Source organism: Oryza glaberrima, chromosome 1 (genome assembly GCF_000147395.1).
Source record: "Oryza glaberrima chromosome 1, OglaRS2, whole genome shotgun sequence".
Taxonomy (NCBI): Eukaryota; Viridiplantae; Streptophyta; class Magnoliopsida; order Poales; family Poaceae; genus Oryza; species Oryza glaberrima.
In genome coordinates, this window is record NC_068326.1 from 536,649 (window position 1) to 554,487 (window position 17,839).

Below are 17,839 nucleotides of genomic sequence, written 5' to 3' on the forward strand. Positions count from 1 at the left end.
ATATATATAATTTTCGATTTTCTATTTACAAATATGTCGTTTCGCTTATTCCGTCCATAATCGAAACGGAGGAGTCCTTAGTTTTTTTTGTTTGCAAAAGATTCATCACAAAACATGTACAGTATTACTCTTCCTATGCGCGAACAGTATTTTGGCATCTTTAATCACAAAAAAGATACTAAGGAGTATTTATTAAGAGAAATCAGAAAAAAGGAAAATGGTCTTGAATTAGCCGAGCCGTCCAAAGGTAAAAGCGACTCGACTCGGCCCAACCCAACCAAAACCAGTAGTGGAAGGAGTAGTAAGGCAGAGACGAGCCGGCTGGGTGAGCCGCTCCGATTCAGGGAGAAAACCAAACCCTAGCTCGCTGGCTGGCTGGCTGGCTGGATCCCAATCTCCCATCGGCGCCGGCGCCGCGGCTCGCTCCCCCCTGTGCTGCCTGTGGCGGTGGGCACGTGCAGTCTGCGCTGCGTCAGCTCTCGCCGCGGCTCGGCTCTCCGGCGACTCCTTCGGCTCGCTCCCCAAGGTACACCCCACACCCGCTGCTGCTTTCTCCGATCTGCACCGCAATTAGGAGTAGTAGAAAGAACCAAACAATCAATCAATACGCGAATCACATGCTCACACTGATCTCTCTGCTAAATCAACACACCACCTTGTCAAAAGATTTGCACCATCATCAGATTGGATTTGCACAAGTATGTTTGTTTCAATTCTTGCTGACACTCTCTACTGTAACTTGCAACGCCACAGAGAGGATCGATATGGGGAACGCAACTCTCACTGATATGACTCTCTTGCCCAGCGTAGACCCTGACGACGCGCTGTCCGGGATGGCGGCCACCTCCTCTGCCCCTGCCCAGGGAGCCAAGCCCAAGAAGAAGACCATGAAGTCCCTCTACCTCCAGTTCTTCGATACTGCCCCCGATGGCAAGTCCCGCGTCTGCAAGCTCTGCAAGAAGAGCTACTGCATGACCACTGCCACCGGTATACATATACACCTGTTACTCTTAACGCCCATCCAATCCAATTGAAATGATTTTACTTTATTATACTCTGCAATACAATGCAAGCACTTTACTGTAACAATGAAGGGCGTTTTGCAAATTCTGTCTCCAAGAAGATTCAATCTTTCTTTCTGACATATGCCCACAACTCTAGTTCAGTTTCAGTCAGTAGATAATGTCAGTATTAGTTGCCTTATTTTCACCCTTTCCAACTGTCAAGTCTGAACACCACATTCAGTAATATGCTACATTGTTGTGTGCAGGAAATCTTGGGAAGCATCTTAATAACCGCCACCCTGGTTACTGCCAACTTTCTGAGGGTGAAGCAACTCAAAGTACAACGCCTACCAGCATGGTTTCTCGAGCCAAAAGATCTCAACCCCTAGCGCGAACTCGATCACAAGCTCAATCTCAGTCCCAAGTTCAACCTCAATTCCAAGTTCAACATCAACCTCAACCTCAAACTGTATCTAAAGTTCGTCATCAACCTAAAGCGAAACCAGCAATTGATATTGACCATGTCAACTGGTTACTTCTGAGGTGGCTTATCAGCTCCTCCCTTCCAACTTCCACCCTCGAAGATAGTATGCTTATCGACAGTTGCAGGTATTTGAACCCGCCTGTCCAGCTATGGCCAAAAGAAAAGGCTCATGAAATTGTCCTTCAAGTGTTCAGAAGCATGAAGGAGGATGTTAAGGCATCTCTTCAGTGCGTTAGCTCTCGGTTCTCCATTACTCTTGACTTTTGGACTTCTTATGAACAGATTGTGTACTTGTCCGTCAAGTGTTACTGGATTGATGAAGGCTGGGCCTTGCGGAAAGTTTTGCTTGATGTCCGCCGTATCCCATACCCATGCACTGGCCCTGAGATTCTGCAAGTTCTAATGAATGTGCTGCACGAGTTTAACATTGATTCAAAGATCCTTGCTTGCACACATAACAACAGCCAACATGCAATCCATGCTTGTCATGAGCTCAGGCAGGAGCTTGAGTCCCGTAAACTTCCTTTCTGTTACATCCCCTGTGCTGCTCGGATGCTCAAGATTATCATAAAAGATGGCCTGGAAAATGTGAGGCCAGTATTGTCCAAGATCCGTGAATTTGTTCTTGAGACCAATTCAAACCAGGACATGATGGAAGATTTTATGCACTGGACTGAAGTTTATCAAGAAGGCTCATGGAAACTTCCATTTGACCATTCATCAAACTGGAGTGGTGATTACAATATGCTTGATGTGGTAAAGAAGGTACCATACAGCTCATACTTCGTATAATTCATTTTCCATCATGCTCTATGTCTTTAATGCCCATTTAAATGAAAACAAAACCTTTTTCATCCAGGCCCCTAATGCAATGGATAACACCATCAAGAAGTTTGAAGGGGTATTTGGACCAAGGGACTGGGTTCTGAGTTCCACAGAGAAGTCAGCCGTCAACTCATTGCACTCGTACCTTGAGCCCTTCTACAAAACTACCACCAACCTTTGTACTTGCAAAATACCAACAGTTGGGCTGGTGTTCTTCTTTATGGACCATGTTATTGAATTGATCAATGTCTGCCATGATAGCACCCGTCAGGATTGGCTCAAGAAAATCGCCAGTGACATGTCTGAGACAGCTCATAACTTCGCATCTCAAGCTTACAACATCTACACGTTCACGGCAGCAATTCTTGATCCAAGAATCAAAGGAGAGCTTATCCCTGAAACCCTTAACTCAACTAGCAACTTGGAGGATGCAAGGAACCAATTTGTCAGGGACTACAGTAGCACCTTTGAAGCTGTTGGGAATGGCTACAACACCCAAGACACCACTGACGGCGGTGATGCATTTTCCTTTGCTGAAGAGATTGTCCGTAAACGCCGTCGTGTGAGTATGATCACTGCTGCTGATGAGCTTTCTCAGTATCTTGCTGAGCCCCCTGCACCAATTTCCACTGATGCCCTTGAATGGTGGAAGGGTCACTCCTCCCGTTACCCACGGCTCTCTTTGATGGCTCGTGATTTTTTGGCGATCCAAGGGACCTCATTAGACCCTGAAGAATTGTTCACGAGCAAAGGTGACAGCATGCGCAAGCAGCACTACTGCCTTCCTCTCAGTAGCATTCAAGCTACAATGTGCGTAAAATCGTGGATGCAGAGTGGGTACCAGTTCAATTTTCAGTCAACCATTATTGATTTCGAGAGATTGGTCGAATCTGCTGTTGCTCCTGATGCTGTAGATGCTCCTGAGTTTTCATGAATGAATGGCCGTAAATTCAGAATCTAGATCAGTTTTCACTGTCTTTGATGTTTATGTTTGTAGTGGTCTCTAACAAAATCCCAGAGTGAGAACCATGGAGAGTAGCTTGTGTTAGAATCATGACATTAATGAATTTAACTCAATGTCTCCGGGCAGTTGTTTTAATATTGTAGCGTTATTATGTTGGTACTTCCGTGGGTGACCAAAACTAAAGCTAAATGTATCAGGTAATATTGATTGTAGTTTGTCCAGAAATTATTTGTCAGATCTTTTGCTTTGCTACCCTGTTGGCTTCTGCCACTGAAAAGGATGGGTGTCTGAATTCAAGAGAACAAGAGAAGGGAAGAAAATAACAGGATGGGCATCTTCACACGTATGTGCATTAAATTCTTGTGATTTTCTTGTCCATTTTCTGTTTCAGATGGAAGAGAAAGCAACTTGAAGTTTGCGACGCAGGTAATGCCTCCCACGTCCTTGGTTTAGTTGAATCCAATTTTTAATGACATGTGATGCCATGAATCCATAGTCTTATGCAGTTTTAATTTAAGGTGTGCACTCAAAAGTCACATGGGAATGAAACTGAGAATTGAGAATACAATACATTACTAGATGGTTCTGAAGAATCTGTAGATTTTATTCTGCTGGAATGTGACCTCAAAGGACAGGATTATGTGCTCACAGAATAGCACCCCCATGTTTCCCTTTTCCATCTGGATTCACCAATAACACAATAGGAAGGTTTAAAGCCATAATAAACACAAAATTTCGAATATTTGAAACCTTTTGAAAGGTTTTCAAAATGTTAACCAATATAAATTCTTGAGGGTTATTTCAAGCTTCATGGCCATAAGTTGTAAATGCTTGAAGCATCAGATGTTTTATAATTTTCCCCTGGGAAACATCTAGGGATCTAAAGCCACAAATTAAAATGGCAATGGTATCATTTCCTGCATGTTGATGTGGAAACAAGCACACATACGTATCCTCATTGAGTGATTTGTTTGACTTCTACAATATATTGCATTGCATCCCATTGTCAAACCAGTAAACTAATGGAGTTGTCACACAATCACATGACTCAAACTTCTGCTGGGACTCCAAGCATTGCACGATTGATACCACCTAGAAACCTGTAGATCTTAGGACCACACACTATTTTTCACTCCCTTTTTATGACAAACAGAACTGTTTATGTGCTCTAGCCACCGACTATTAGCATAACACGGCATCTCTCTCATTTCTTTGCCATTATCTCATTTATTATTTAGGGATTAGTAGCATTTCAACTTCGTTGTTTATTGCATTCTTACCAATTATCTCGTGATAATGATTCAATGAAGATGTAAATGACAGTCAGTACCACATGTCAAGCATCTGATCATGATTCATGTATCATCATGCCGTGTGTTGGACAGCTAAAATTTAAGTGCTATCATTAGAATTGATCTCATTGATGATGACCCAAGGTTTCAGAGGATAGCTTCTCTTGCCAGTTTTTCTATAGCATGTTCGTCATTGTTTTTTTTTTTCTGTTCTCCAGAAAAGCAGTTCTTCATCTAGCAATTTAATCACTTTTTGGACTGGTTTCTGTATTATTTGCAAGAAAATTAGAGAAAATGGCGCCTTCTTTGCCTCTACCTCACATAATAACAATTGAATTGTCCACTAGAGTTAGATAAACTTGATGAAGTTAAACTTGTTTAGTTCTTCATTTGATTGGGCAAAGTTGATCATGCATACACACCAGAAATATATATTATGCTATGTTAAAGAACATCCTAGAATTAGCCAAGTCTGGCCAGATTCCTCCTAGAGCTCCTCTAATCACGCTCCAATTGCCAAATTAGTTCTAGTTGCATTACACAATTGTTTGACTTGGAGAAAAACACAAGTAGCTGATGATGCCATGCTATCAATGTTGTAGCAGAAAATTGTCAGTGGGCAGAATACATGCTCTGTAGGAGCCAATACAAATTTTATCACATTCTCCAATTAAGGCCTCTAACAAAATTATTGTAGAGTCACTACTAATAATTTACATGGTTCATCAGTTCGTGTAGATCAGGTAGAGGTCAATGCTGATCTTCGAGTGAGAAAATTATAACATTTCCACGATCATGCATGCATTCATTCAGGCTTCTCCGACCGCCCAAATGATAAAAAATATTAATCACTCTGATCTGTCTCAGGAAGGTTCCCTCGATCAATTCACGATTTAGGATGATATGGAGTATTATTCTCATGCTCTAATAATAAAATCCAGTTTACTTGCACACGACCGTGAGAAAGTTAAAAAAAAAAAATCCAGTTTACTTGCAATGCTTTGATCTGTCTAGAGCTTTCTCTCTGTTTTTACCCTGTCTTGCTTGGTTGCTTCAATGAACAAGATGCAGATGCTGACAAGAGAAAATAAATAGCAGAGGGCGCAGATTTAACTGCATCTATTTAGGATTCATTTATTGGAATTTGCAGTGTAATTTACAGTAGCAAGCGAATTTGCAGTGCTCAGATTCTTGTTTTCTAACTGATACCTACACTACATCCTTGCTATAAAGTGAAAGAACTCTGATGACTGAAGTACATTACTCAGGCTTTGGCAACAAAACAAGAAAGAATTGATCTAGGAAAAAAGAGTGAAAAAAAACATCTAAGATGCACGACTGATTTCCAACTCTGAAAGTCCAATAGAACAATTCTCTCATCTTTTCAGAGCAGAAGCCCTGTTACATTGCCTCTGTTCTAAAGATCTTACATGCATCAAACTTAATATTAGCTTTGTGAAATTTGATGCATTTTGTGTCAGCAGCACAACATCATTTGTTTGGATGCTGAGAAGATAGGATGGCGTCCAAGGCGTCCTTGACTTGAGAGAGCTCTGGTGCTTTCCCTCCTTGTGCCGGCCAGAACTCATCAGTAGCCAAAACCTGCATCATCAGAATCAGATCATTATGGTCAGCTAATTAATCATAGACACTAAACTTGCGTGAAACATAAGAGCTGAAGTGAAGAACTATCAATTACGGTGAACTGAACTGAAAGAGCTACTACTATATATTCTATGGATGGTCTCTATCCATGCATAGTATTGCAATATACCTTCACTTGCAGCTGGAGGAATTTGACGTAGTTGATCGCCTTTTCTAGCATGGTGACCAAGTCTACCTGCGGGCACGAACATGAATATATAGTTATTCTCATGAAGAAAAAAAATATCAAGAGATAATAGACTAGGAGCCATGCAATTAACTTAAAACAAAAGAATTATACTGAGAACTAATCGCACCTTTGTGCCATTAGGCACGAGATCCTGAAGAACTTTGAGCCTCTCACTGATCCGCTCTCTTCTTACCTACACATACATATACATATAACAAGATTGAATACTACTCACTTGAATAATAATCCAGTTTAATTTGATCAAAACACAACCGTGGTAATTACAAATTAAACATAGTCAGAAAAGTAATTATTGTACCTTTGCAGCGGCGCTTTGAGGTTGTTCCTTGTTAGGAGAAGGAGAAGGAGAAGAAGCAGAAGCAGCCTTGTTTGGCTTGCTCCCTTTCCTGCACTGCTTCTTCCCCGCTGCTCTCGCCTCGCCGCTCTGCGGTACACACAAATTATACTGTTGGTTCACTCGAAATTCACAACTGGTTTAATTTGTGAAATTAATCTTTGACACAGTGATCTGATTAATATTCAGTGACATACCGGGCATGCGCGCTTCTTGGCTGCCGGCGGTGGCGGCTTGCTGACGTTGCTCTCGTGGATTTCGAGGCCGTTGTCAACGACCGACGAGCCTGGGCTCGCGAGTCCGAAACCGGCGGCGCCGCCGTGGAACTGCAGGCGATGACAGTAGTTGTTGCCGCCGCCGGCGACGACAGACGTGTTCTCGACCATGGCGCCGGCGGCGGCGTCCATCCACATGGCGCAGTCGTCGTCGTCGCCGCCGGGATGGAAAGCCAGCTGCCGGGCGCAGCCGCCGCCGCCGACCGCCGCCTGGTCAAAGCTGAGCACCGACGAGCTGGAGCTGGAGCTGGACCCCGACCAGCTGTAGTAGTAATCAGCGTCGACGCAGCCACCGCCGCCGACGCCATTGCCGTGGTAGCCCAAGATCTCCAGCGGCATGGAGGGCTCGTCGTCGTACAGCACCGCCTCCCGTGGCAGCAGCATGCCGCGCTTGCTGCTTGCCTGAGCTGCCATCATCTACCTTAATTAATCAGCTAATTAAGCTCTGTGTTTAGCTAGCTAGCTACTATACGATGCAGCACAGCAGTGTGATCACTACGTTGCGTATCGTAAGATCGAGCAAGAGCTCTAAATTAGTCTAATGGTGATCGATGATGTTTAACTAGCTAGCTAGGGTTTCTGTTCTTGGTAGTAGCAACCTGATGGATCGATCGATCTCAGTATGCATGAAACATATGTAGGTATACCTAGCTTCTAGCTACTTATATAGAGAGAGGTGAGAAGAGGATTCTTGTTAAGACGGTGTGGTATTTTAGAGAGGTTTTGAGCTGGCAATGAACGGAATATACTTGCAATTATGCATGGTGAGATAAACACTTGTTAGCTAGCTAGGATCATATATAGGAGGAGGTAATTAACTAGAGATCAAGCCACTCGATCACATGCATGTTCCAGCTAGCTAGCTCAAGATCGAGAGACACTCCTTGGCATCATATCCTCTCTTCACATGGCATTGAAATCAAGTTGATGCTAGTTTAAGATATTTGACATGCATGCTAGGCTAGCTAGTTAGCTAGGACTATGCTAATGACACAAGCTTCATAACCTAGCCCCTCTCTTTGTTAAGCACCCTTTTTTAAGCATCATACACATCATGTCGCGAGTGCACGTAGTGACAAAATTAAAAGTAACTGCTGGAGATGTAATGGCTATTGTACTGTATACACCCATTAATTCTGGATTTTTATATTTTAGCTTTTTAAAACTTATTTTACAAATAGAAATTTAGAAAAACTTATTCCATAAATAAACCCTTTTTCTTGACGCCGAGGTTCAATGTTTCAATGCGAATCTCAGCCCTCGTAGCAGTTAAGTCTTGCAGATGTGAAGAGGATCGGTGTCAAAGAGATGTAAATTTTTTTATAAAAGGATTAGAATGTAAAAATTTTTCTTACAACTAGACCCTCGACAACAAGGTCCTATTTGTAAGAAAATTATTTACATTTTAAATTTTTTCATAAAATTTATTTTACAAATAGGATGTACATCTCGGTTGCTAGCGGCAAAGGTGTCGGCGCCATCGTCGTTGGCGTCAATAACGTTGGACCCTGACATTAGGGTTACTAGCTTAGAAAAAAGAGTCTATTTTTAGAAGTTTGTCTAAGGGTATATTTATAAAATAAATTTTTAGAAAGTGTCAAAATGTAAAAAAAAATCCAGGCTGTTAATTAATTACCAGTCACACATGTGTAACATACATTTTGTGGAAAATGAAAATTGCTCCTGTCAGAATATCATGCAGATATTGAATGTCAATGCCTAATTTCCAAAATGGCAACTTATACTGCTTGTTCCAAGAAGCATGGTACAAGCCAGTCCTGGTATGGGTTCTATGAAACAACATGACCATACACATTGGACCTTCGATGGCTTGCAAGAACGGGGAGATCAATATGGCTTAACAAATTCACGGTCTCACATATGCCAAACGACATATTTACAAAATGCTGAAAAATAGATTTCGATGAAAAAAACATTAAAATCACCTCCAAATTTAAGGTTGAAAATTTAAATTTTGGCTAATAACTATATAAGTATAAGTGAAAAGATAAAGCTGTCAGAGTAAGATATCCCTGCGAAAAAAAAATCAGAGTAAGAAACCCAAACATTAGGCAATATTAATTAGCAACGGAACATGTGTATGTGAGGTGAGGAAGAACAAGAGAATTGTCAGATGACTAGATGAGCAAGCACTCAACATGTTGTTAGGATTAATTATGGCATCTACAGAGTACAGACAGAGACAGAGCATACATTTAGGGTGAAATATTGTTCCAGTTTTGCTATAGTAGTCTCTCCCTTTTGTCATACGATCTTACATGGTTGTTTCAGACTTTCAGCTGCCGCTTTTGCCCTTGGATAAGAATTTTCTAAGTACTTTTTCCTCTTGAACCGCAACCTTAAAACCTGGTTAATTTCTCGTCCTTCTATAATACTGGTTAATTTAATTAATCCTAGAAAGGCCATTTCAATTCGACCCAAATTTTTTTCTACACATCTACTGGTTAATTTAATCCTAGAAAGGCCATGCGTGTGTCCCGGTACATATATATTGGAGTGTTCTGGATTGGGAAGGCTAGCTAGAGTGCACATGCAGCATATTATTTTTATTATTTTGTTTAGTAGGCGTACGGTATACAATTAAAACAGAGTAATACTCAACTAATTTTTACTACTCGTAGATGCATGATGATCGGTCGACAAACTCGATGGACATGCACGTCTTGCATTAATTAATGTAGGTATATATACATACATATGTACAAATTAATTAATTAAACCCGTGTGCTTACCGTGTGTGTGCGATCTGCAACTTCGACGTGCTTCCACGACAGTTACTACATTTTTGCGACGCATGCATTGATCTACTATAGCTTAGCTAGCCAGTGCTAATGAAGCTTTTCAGTTCAGAGCTTCACATGGCCAAGTAGCTCAGCTAGCTCACAGCACACATGCTATCATCTGCAACCGCCTTAAATTAATTAGTTGGTTATATGTTCATTAGTTTAATTCAGTCTTGACGACGGACGTGCGACGCAGTCGTTCAGCCCGCATAGTATAGCTAAGCTAAGTCTCACTCGACCGATGGCCCCTCTCCGTGCATCTCGCTGTTATTAATACAGCTTAATTAATTATATATTATATGTACAAATTCTGTATCAAGACATACTAACTACCAGTCCACCACACTAATTATATAGTTATGTGTTGATAATACTGGGTTAGAGTAAACAACAACTAGTGCATCCCTGTACTATTCCTTGCTGATCAGTGGATAATCCTTTCTTGGCTTCATGCAGCTACGCATCTGCAGATCGGATTTCATTGATTATAGCATGCATGCACTCCGAGTCTTGCTAGCTTATATATAGTATATCTCAGTTAACTAGTATATTAGTTCTCTAATTAATTGCAGTGCAACGGCAGATTACTAGCAGTATGAGTATGATACTACTGACTAAGCACGCGTATCCACCCACCATGCTTCTCTTTAATTTGTTGTGATAAATTCAGAGTTCAGATGGTGTACACATATAGACAGATGTTCAGAATTTCAGTTGGCAAGAGCACTACTATGGCTAACAGTACGGATGGAGGTCCCCATCGTTTGGCTTATTCCCTAATAAGCCAAAATAGTTTATTAGGGAATAAAAATAAATTTGTAGGTAAAACTTTTATATATGTGTTCTTGGTGATTTAAAAGCTAATGTTGAAAAAAAACAACGTTAAAAATATCTTAAAATCAATCTTAAAATTAAGTTTAAAAATTTAAAATTTGACCTTTTCTTTGGCTTATTAGGCCATCCGATGGAAGCCTTATAGCAGCTGGGCAGGGCAACACTAGCTGAAATATCAGTACTGTACTCGTCAGTAAGGCTAACACAGTACGATCGACCAGCTGGGCAGCTGGTGTATGCGCAATCTTCAGCTTTCAATTAATCGACGATACTTACTGACGATATACAGTACATATCAAAAGCAGATTAGATATACAGTAGCAGTTTTTTTTAAGATAGTGGAATATAATATCCCGGTCTTTGTTTAAAAAGAACTACAGCCAATTATTACAAAGATCCACTCCAGAAGAGAGTGTAGTTCAAGACAAGTTGAACACACCAAATAAGAGAAGAGAGAACCCAAACTGAGAAAAGTAAAGGAGCTATAAGGCCTCCTCTAGGCTTAGGACTGAAGTTCGAAGCCAATGCATAGACCAATGACAATATCCTTGCACGAAGAGGTTTTTTCAAAGCGGTGCCCTTGAGCAGGATGCGACGTGGATAGTAGTAGTTACTAGTACCATTCTACCAACATCCATCCGCACTCTGTCTCTGGTTCACGAAAATTCATTTGGGTGTGTGACCCTGATGATGCGGAGTATTCAACTAATCCGACTGGGCCTATGGGCCGTACGCAATTCCTTGGCTAAATGGCTGATGGAGTGTTTATTCCGACTGGGCCTATGGGCCAAATTTGGGGATTTCTTCTCCGAAGGGTTCGGAGTTTTGTTCTTCTAACCGGGCGATTCACCGGCAGAAATAAGGCATAATTAACGTCGGCGGCCGGCTGACAAACGTCGAGACTCTGCATGTAAACCACGATTTCCGGCCGGCCAAGTTACTCTACGTAGATCATCTCTGTCGACCGGCTGCATCTCGATCCGTTCGCAGAATTATTTATTAAATTGCAGCTTCTTTGATCGTTCTCTCATGCAGCTTCTTTAATTATTTCTCTATTCAGTTGCTCCCTCGTCGCCGACGAAACAAGGCTTAATTGATTCATAAGCCAAGGGCAATTTGAGCCCAATAAAAGATATATCACCGCGGATTAGCATTTGCGCAGTTTCTTCCCTACGACCAAGTATGAAATACGAATATGAACCCCAACATGTACACGTACTCATAGTTTCATAGTTTGAACTTTGAGTTGAGAGACTATCTATGGAGCTCTCTTCTATTTCAAAATAATTTTATTTGTTGATTCTAGAAATCGATAGAGGGAAAAAGCGGTTTTTGCTAATTCTAGCGTACGCGCGACTTCTCTAAGTCGCGCGCATGCACGTGGCGGGCCCTTGTCACCCGTGAGCTTTCTTTTTGTTTTTCCGGGATTTTTTTTCACATACACGCTAACTAATACGGTTAGTTTTAGACAATGACGATAATTAAAGTAAGATTTGTCTTTTTGCCGAATTTTTTTAAGTGCCAGATTGAAAAAAAAAACTATATGTAAAGTCAAATTTTGAAAACTTTCAACTCGAAATTTGAATTTTTTAAGTCAAATTTTGAAAACTTTCAACTTATCATCTCAAATTTGAAAAATTTTCAACCCATATTTAAAAACTTTCAAGTCAAATTTGAAAACTTTCAACTCAAATTTCAAAAACTTTCAACTCAATTAAAAATTTTCATCTCAAAATTGGAAAATTTCATATTGGAATTCAAAATTTTCAACTCAAAATTCAAAAAATTTCATATCTAGTTGAAAACTTCCATATCAAAATTCAAAAGTTTTAACCCAAATTTTTAAAACTGACAACTCAAATTTTAAATTATACGTGTATTTTTTTAATTACGGTATTAAACACTAATGATCATAATTAGCTTGCGCTAATCGCGCGCAGGGGCGTGGGGGAGGGGGTGGGGCGCGGCTGCGTGAGTTAAGCACGCAGCCGGCGCGCGTGCCCATTAGGAAGCCCCGGGAAAAAAAGACCAAAGCGTCTTCCATCAATAAGAAAGTAGTATTGACAGACGCGTAAATAAAATATGTAAAAGAAATAAAACTCATGGATTTGAGAGAAACGCCTAGGGTTCTTTCGGCTAGCTAGCTTCACAAGGTGATAGGCTAACCGGCCTGGGTTCGAAGCCTCACCCCTTCTATTTATTTGATATTAGGTCATTCCATAATATTCACGTTGTAAAACTCATGGATTTGCCGATTATGGGTAGGAAGAAGATAAATGTGAACTTATTTTTGAACAAAGGGTATAAATATAATACATATGAAGTTATTTTACGACGGTGAGAGTAATACTAATACTACTATGCTATTCGGCTAGGTTTGAGAGGGTGGTGGCCCATCAGAGTCTGCAAGCACGCATGTAGGCTCATCATGTCATTATGCATCGACGGCGGCCTCTTGGGTCATCCAAAGAACGCTAGCTTCATAAGTACATAGTTGTAATACTTCCTCCGTTCCATAATATAATAAATTTTGTCCTTATATTTTGTACTAAAATGTAAGGGGTTTGTGATCCAAGACAATAATGTATTTCGTACCTTACCAATTTATTCCTTATATATGAATAAATTATTTTGTTAGTTTATTTTTCAACTACCACCTTTTGTATATGATTTGTTCTTTTACTGATTATTTTTTAAGAAAATGTATAATCCCTTATATTATGCGACATGGGAGTATATGAGTAATAACATTTTTAATTTCTCTTTCGATCTCGTTGTTATAGGGCCTAGCTAGTCTAGTGTAATTTCCAGTAGATAAATTTGATATAGTTTGGAGTACATGCCGACATGCAGTATGTGAAGGAAGGTGATGGATGGAATTATCCAGCAGGCCAGGCTACCTGCAGCTTCCAGCGATTATAGATAGATCGAAAGATAGAGCCTATACAGCATATTTCTCTCTGTACCCTACAATGAGAGAATTTCTTATATGGTCCTGAAATTTCAGCCCATTCCTTCTATACTTCCGAGTTTTGCTCAATTAATTCTTTGTATAACAGTGAATTTTGGTTTTGATTTCTTTTGTACCTGCTGACAGTTAATTTGTGGAGTATATTGTTGGAATTGTAGAAGTATGTTTCTAGACTATTACATTCATTCATGAGTTTGATATGTGAGGTATTATTCATGATAAATTTTATTTTTTTAATACTGATACAAAAGGTTTCATTTTTTATTTCTATTTTATTAAAAACACAATATTTTTTTGGATGCTACATACAGTAGATTTGGTACCTGTTATATATGCATTATCTAAAACAAATGCGATAAGAGACTAATTTAATTTATGTTTACCATATTGAAAAAGGTGACATAGATATTACATTTTCTATAATACCTTCTCATATATATAAAAAATCTAATATTAACATAACAAATTCATTACTACATATACTTTCAACTGTAGTTCCACAAATTTCTCCATGCATGCCGATCTGAAGGTAAAAAAGTAATACTTATTTTAGGGTCGATCGACATATAAAGGATATAAAACAGATAAATGAAAATTCAGGGTATAAAAGGAGTAAACAAACTCAATGACATAAAAAAGATCATCTAATTAAATTTCATATGAAAAAACATAGTCCTATATATGCATGCAGGGCAGGGCAGGGGAGGCTCCCTACCGTACCCCAGATCATATCATGCATGAGGATACACACAGGGCACAGACGCCGCTTGTAGACAGCCCCATCCTGTCGCCACGTGTCGCGTCTCCGAACGCATGGTGCCAACGATCCAAGTCCCATGCATGACGAGGCTAAGCTAAAGAAACCCATAGCCGCATACGATATTTGTAGCTATATACTCCTAGTCCTAGATAGAGCTTAGCTATAGCATGATCGAGTGAGTGGGTGCGTGCGTGCTGCCGCTAGAATTAAGTAGCCACCAGCAGCTGAGAAGGCGCCGGCGCCGCACTATAGCAGTGCCCGCAGACAGTTGCCGGCCGCGGCTAGCTGAGCTCAAGTCGAGATCTCAAGAGATCGATGGCCCGTTTCGTGGATCCGCTGGTGGTGGGACGGGTGATCGGGGAGGTGGTGGATCTGTTCGTGCCATCCATCTCCATGACCGCCGCCTACGGCGACAGGGACATCAGCAACGGCTGCCTCGTCCGCCCATCCGCCGCCGACTACCCTCCCCTCGTCCGCATCTCCGGCCGCCGCAACGACCTCTACACCCTGGTATCTTATATATATATATGCATCATCACCCATCTATCTAGCAATTTACTGACCATCGATCAATTTGCTCGCTCGCCAACGCATCCATGCAGATCATGACGGACCCGGACGCACCTAGCCCTAGCGACCCATCCATGAGGGAGTTTCTCCACTGGTATGTATGCACACTGATCGATCCATCCATCCATCCCATGGGATGTGGCACACCAACAAGTGTCAATTCTCCACAAGTACACTAGCTTGACACTTGCATGCATATATATGATCTGATATGATTCATCGTATGCCTACCTAGGGATCGGATCTCTCAGGTCTCCATCACTCCTCCATATACATGATTGCATAGGATATATATGCGCATGATCTATATATTACTGATCATATGCTAGCACTAGCTTGTAGCTCTCTTCAAGTTAGTTTCCTTAATTTGATATATATATATATATATATATATATATATATATATATATATATATATATATATATATATATATATATATATATATATATATATATATATATATATATATATATATATATATATATATATATATATATATATATATAACTGCATCTTTTTTCTTGCACAGGATCGTGGTTAACATACCGGGGGGAACAGATGCATCTAAAGGTGCGTTCTCTCGTGTACCAATTACCTACCTCATCGATCATCAGTATATTAATTAATTTAGATATGTTGCCTGTCTATGCATTACCTGCAAACTATATATCATGTTAATTTAATCTTCAGTTTTAATACTCTGCTGGTTAATTAATCCATTCTACGGAGTTATAACTAATAATATTTGTTCTGTTAGCATGCACGGCCAAATTAAGCCAATTAATTAGTTACCCTTATTATGACATAAATAATATATTTGCCGTCATTAATTATATTATTGCTTTATTTGCTAATTAAGATGTATATATACCAGAGAGTAGCTAATATAACTAGATTGGTAGTTAATTACATATATTGTTTTTGTTGATCATCTTAGGAAGAAGTAGCTAGCAGGATACATGTACACATCACACCTTTCTAGATCTATGGTGCAAAGTACAACTAGTGCACAATCAATCATATATACTCAGCACGCTTACGTATGAATATTTGGCTGTGTGTACATACATATAATTAAAATATTAGGCTAGATGGTGTAATATATATGTCATGACTGGGTGCAATGCATCTGTAGATATTACGTAACCCATTACGTACGATGGCATCGAATGGTAGCATATGCAGTATAATGGCAGTGCATATCATATGCATGACGCGATCGATCGATCGTAACGACCGGCCGGATAGCTAGCTGTGCCCATATATGAAATATCTCCCATATATATATACTGCTAGTAACTCTGTCCTAAAATATAGCTATCTAGTATTAGATATGACATTTTCAGATTTATAGATCTAGGTAATGTCACATCTAGTATTAGACAGATGCATTTTAGGATAAAGAAAGTAGCTAGAATTAGATCGAAATGTACTTATTTTGGTGTGAAATTACCGCTTCATTGTTGTTGCGGCGCATGCATGCAAATCGACACAGTTTGTGAATGGCACAGACTGTGAGGCATGCATATGGATGGATGGCCACCCTGGGCGCATGTACACATGTGAAGAAGGGAGGCAGCCACACGTGTCACGGCAGCAGCTAGCGCTAGCTGTGCCAGCCATGCACAACCAAGCGTTTGCTTAGGTGGCGCGACACGTGTATGCGTGCATGCATGCATTCGTAGTTCTAATAAAGTTCCATATGCATATACGCATGCATATCTCCATGGAGTCGACACTTGAGATGAGTTGTACTACTGCAATACGAGTAGCTAGCAAGATATGTACTCTCTCCATTTCTTAGTTAATCTTTTTTTTAATGTTTGATCAAGTTAATTTACAGAAAAATATACTAATTAACATTTTCAATACAAAATAATATATATTTAATGTTAAACTAACCTGATGTCATAGATGGCGTATAAGTATTAGTCAAATCTGAAGAACTTTAACTAAGATAAAAGTTAAATGACTTATAATTGATATGAAACGGAGGGATGAGTACAAGATTGCATGCATACATGAATATGAAAAAGTAGTATATGTGAATAAAAGGATGGATATGATATGAAATGAAATGGGATATATGGGGATGCAGGTGAGGAGATGGTGGAGTACATGGGGCCACGGCCGACGGTGGGGATACACAGGTACGTGCTGGTGCTGTACGAGCAGAAGGCGCGCTTCGTGGACGGCGCGCTGATGCCGCCGGCGGACAGGCCCAACTTCAACACAAGAGCATTCGCGGCGTACCATCAGCTCGGCCTCCCCACCGCCGTCGTCTACTTCAACTCCCAGAGGGAGCCCGCCAACCGCCGCCGCTAATAGTAATAGCCTACTATCTCTATCTATCTATCCATAATGAAGAAAGCAAGCACGCCTGCGGATGCGGCCGGCCGGCCCTACTATATTATTACAATAATATAGTTTTTGAATAATTAAGCTAGCTAGCTCTCAACTCAAGTATACTTACTGGAACTCGACTGCGTTGCGTACGCATGTCCTCATCATACGTACGAACGTGCGTGTCCACGTACTGTGTACTAGCTAGCGAGTACTCTCCATATATATCTTCCTCCGTCGTGTGGTACGTTTTAACAACGTACATGCATGCATGGATAATGCAGACTCTATATATATATATATATATATATATATATATATATATATATATATATATATATATAATACTACTGTACTGTACTGTATGCTTTAATTAATTTTGTGGTTTGCTCTCAGATACAGCATATATATACTTGCGTGGTTGCTCGATCGTCTGATCAAGTGGTATGCTCATAGGTATATACAGCTAGCTACGCATATACTCTCTCCATTTTAAAATGTTTAACACTTTTTAATACGTGTT

General features: G+C 40.2%; 2 protein-coding genes across 2 annotated transcripts; one reads left to right on the forward strand and one right to left on the reverse strand.

Annotated features, from left to right (window-relative positions):
- Nucleotides 1-5,680: 5,680 nt before the first annotated feature.
- Nucleotides 5,681-7,755, reverse strand: LOC127760699 (transcription factor RHD6-like). Its single transcript, XM_052284997.1, has 5 exons — nucleotides 6,956-7,755; nucleotides 6,723-6,848; nucleotides 6,531-6,596; nucleotides 6,344-6,409; nucleotides 5,681-6,171 (listed from the first exon to the last, which is right to left on the reverse strand). Exons 1-5 carry the CDS (start codon nucleotides 7,448-7,450, stop codon nucleotides 6,061-6,063), a joined length of 864 nt encoding a protein of 287 aa, XP_052140957.1. The 5' UTR covers nucleotides 7,451-7,755; the 3' UTR covers nucleotides 5,681-6,060.
- A 6,962-nt stretch (nucleotides 7,756-14,717) lies between these two features.
- LOC127760705 (protein MOTHER of FT and TFL1 homolog 2) lies at nucleotides 14,718-17,298 on the forward strand. Its single transcript, XM_052285004.1, has 4 exons — nucleotides 14,718-14,912; nucleotides 15,005-15,066; nucleotides 15,503-15,543; nucleotides 17,072-17,298. Exons 1-4 carry the CDS (start codon nucleotides 14,718-14,720, stop codon nucleotides 17,296-17,298), a joined length of 525 nt encoding a protein of 174 aa, XP_052140964.1.
- Nucleotides 17,299-17,839: the final 541 nt, after the last annotated feature.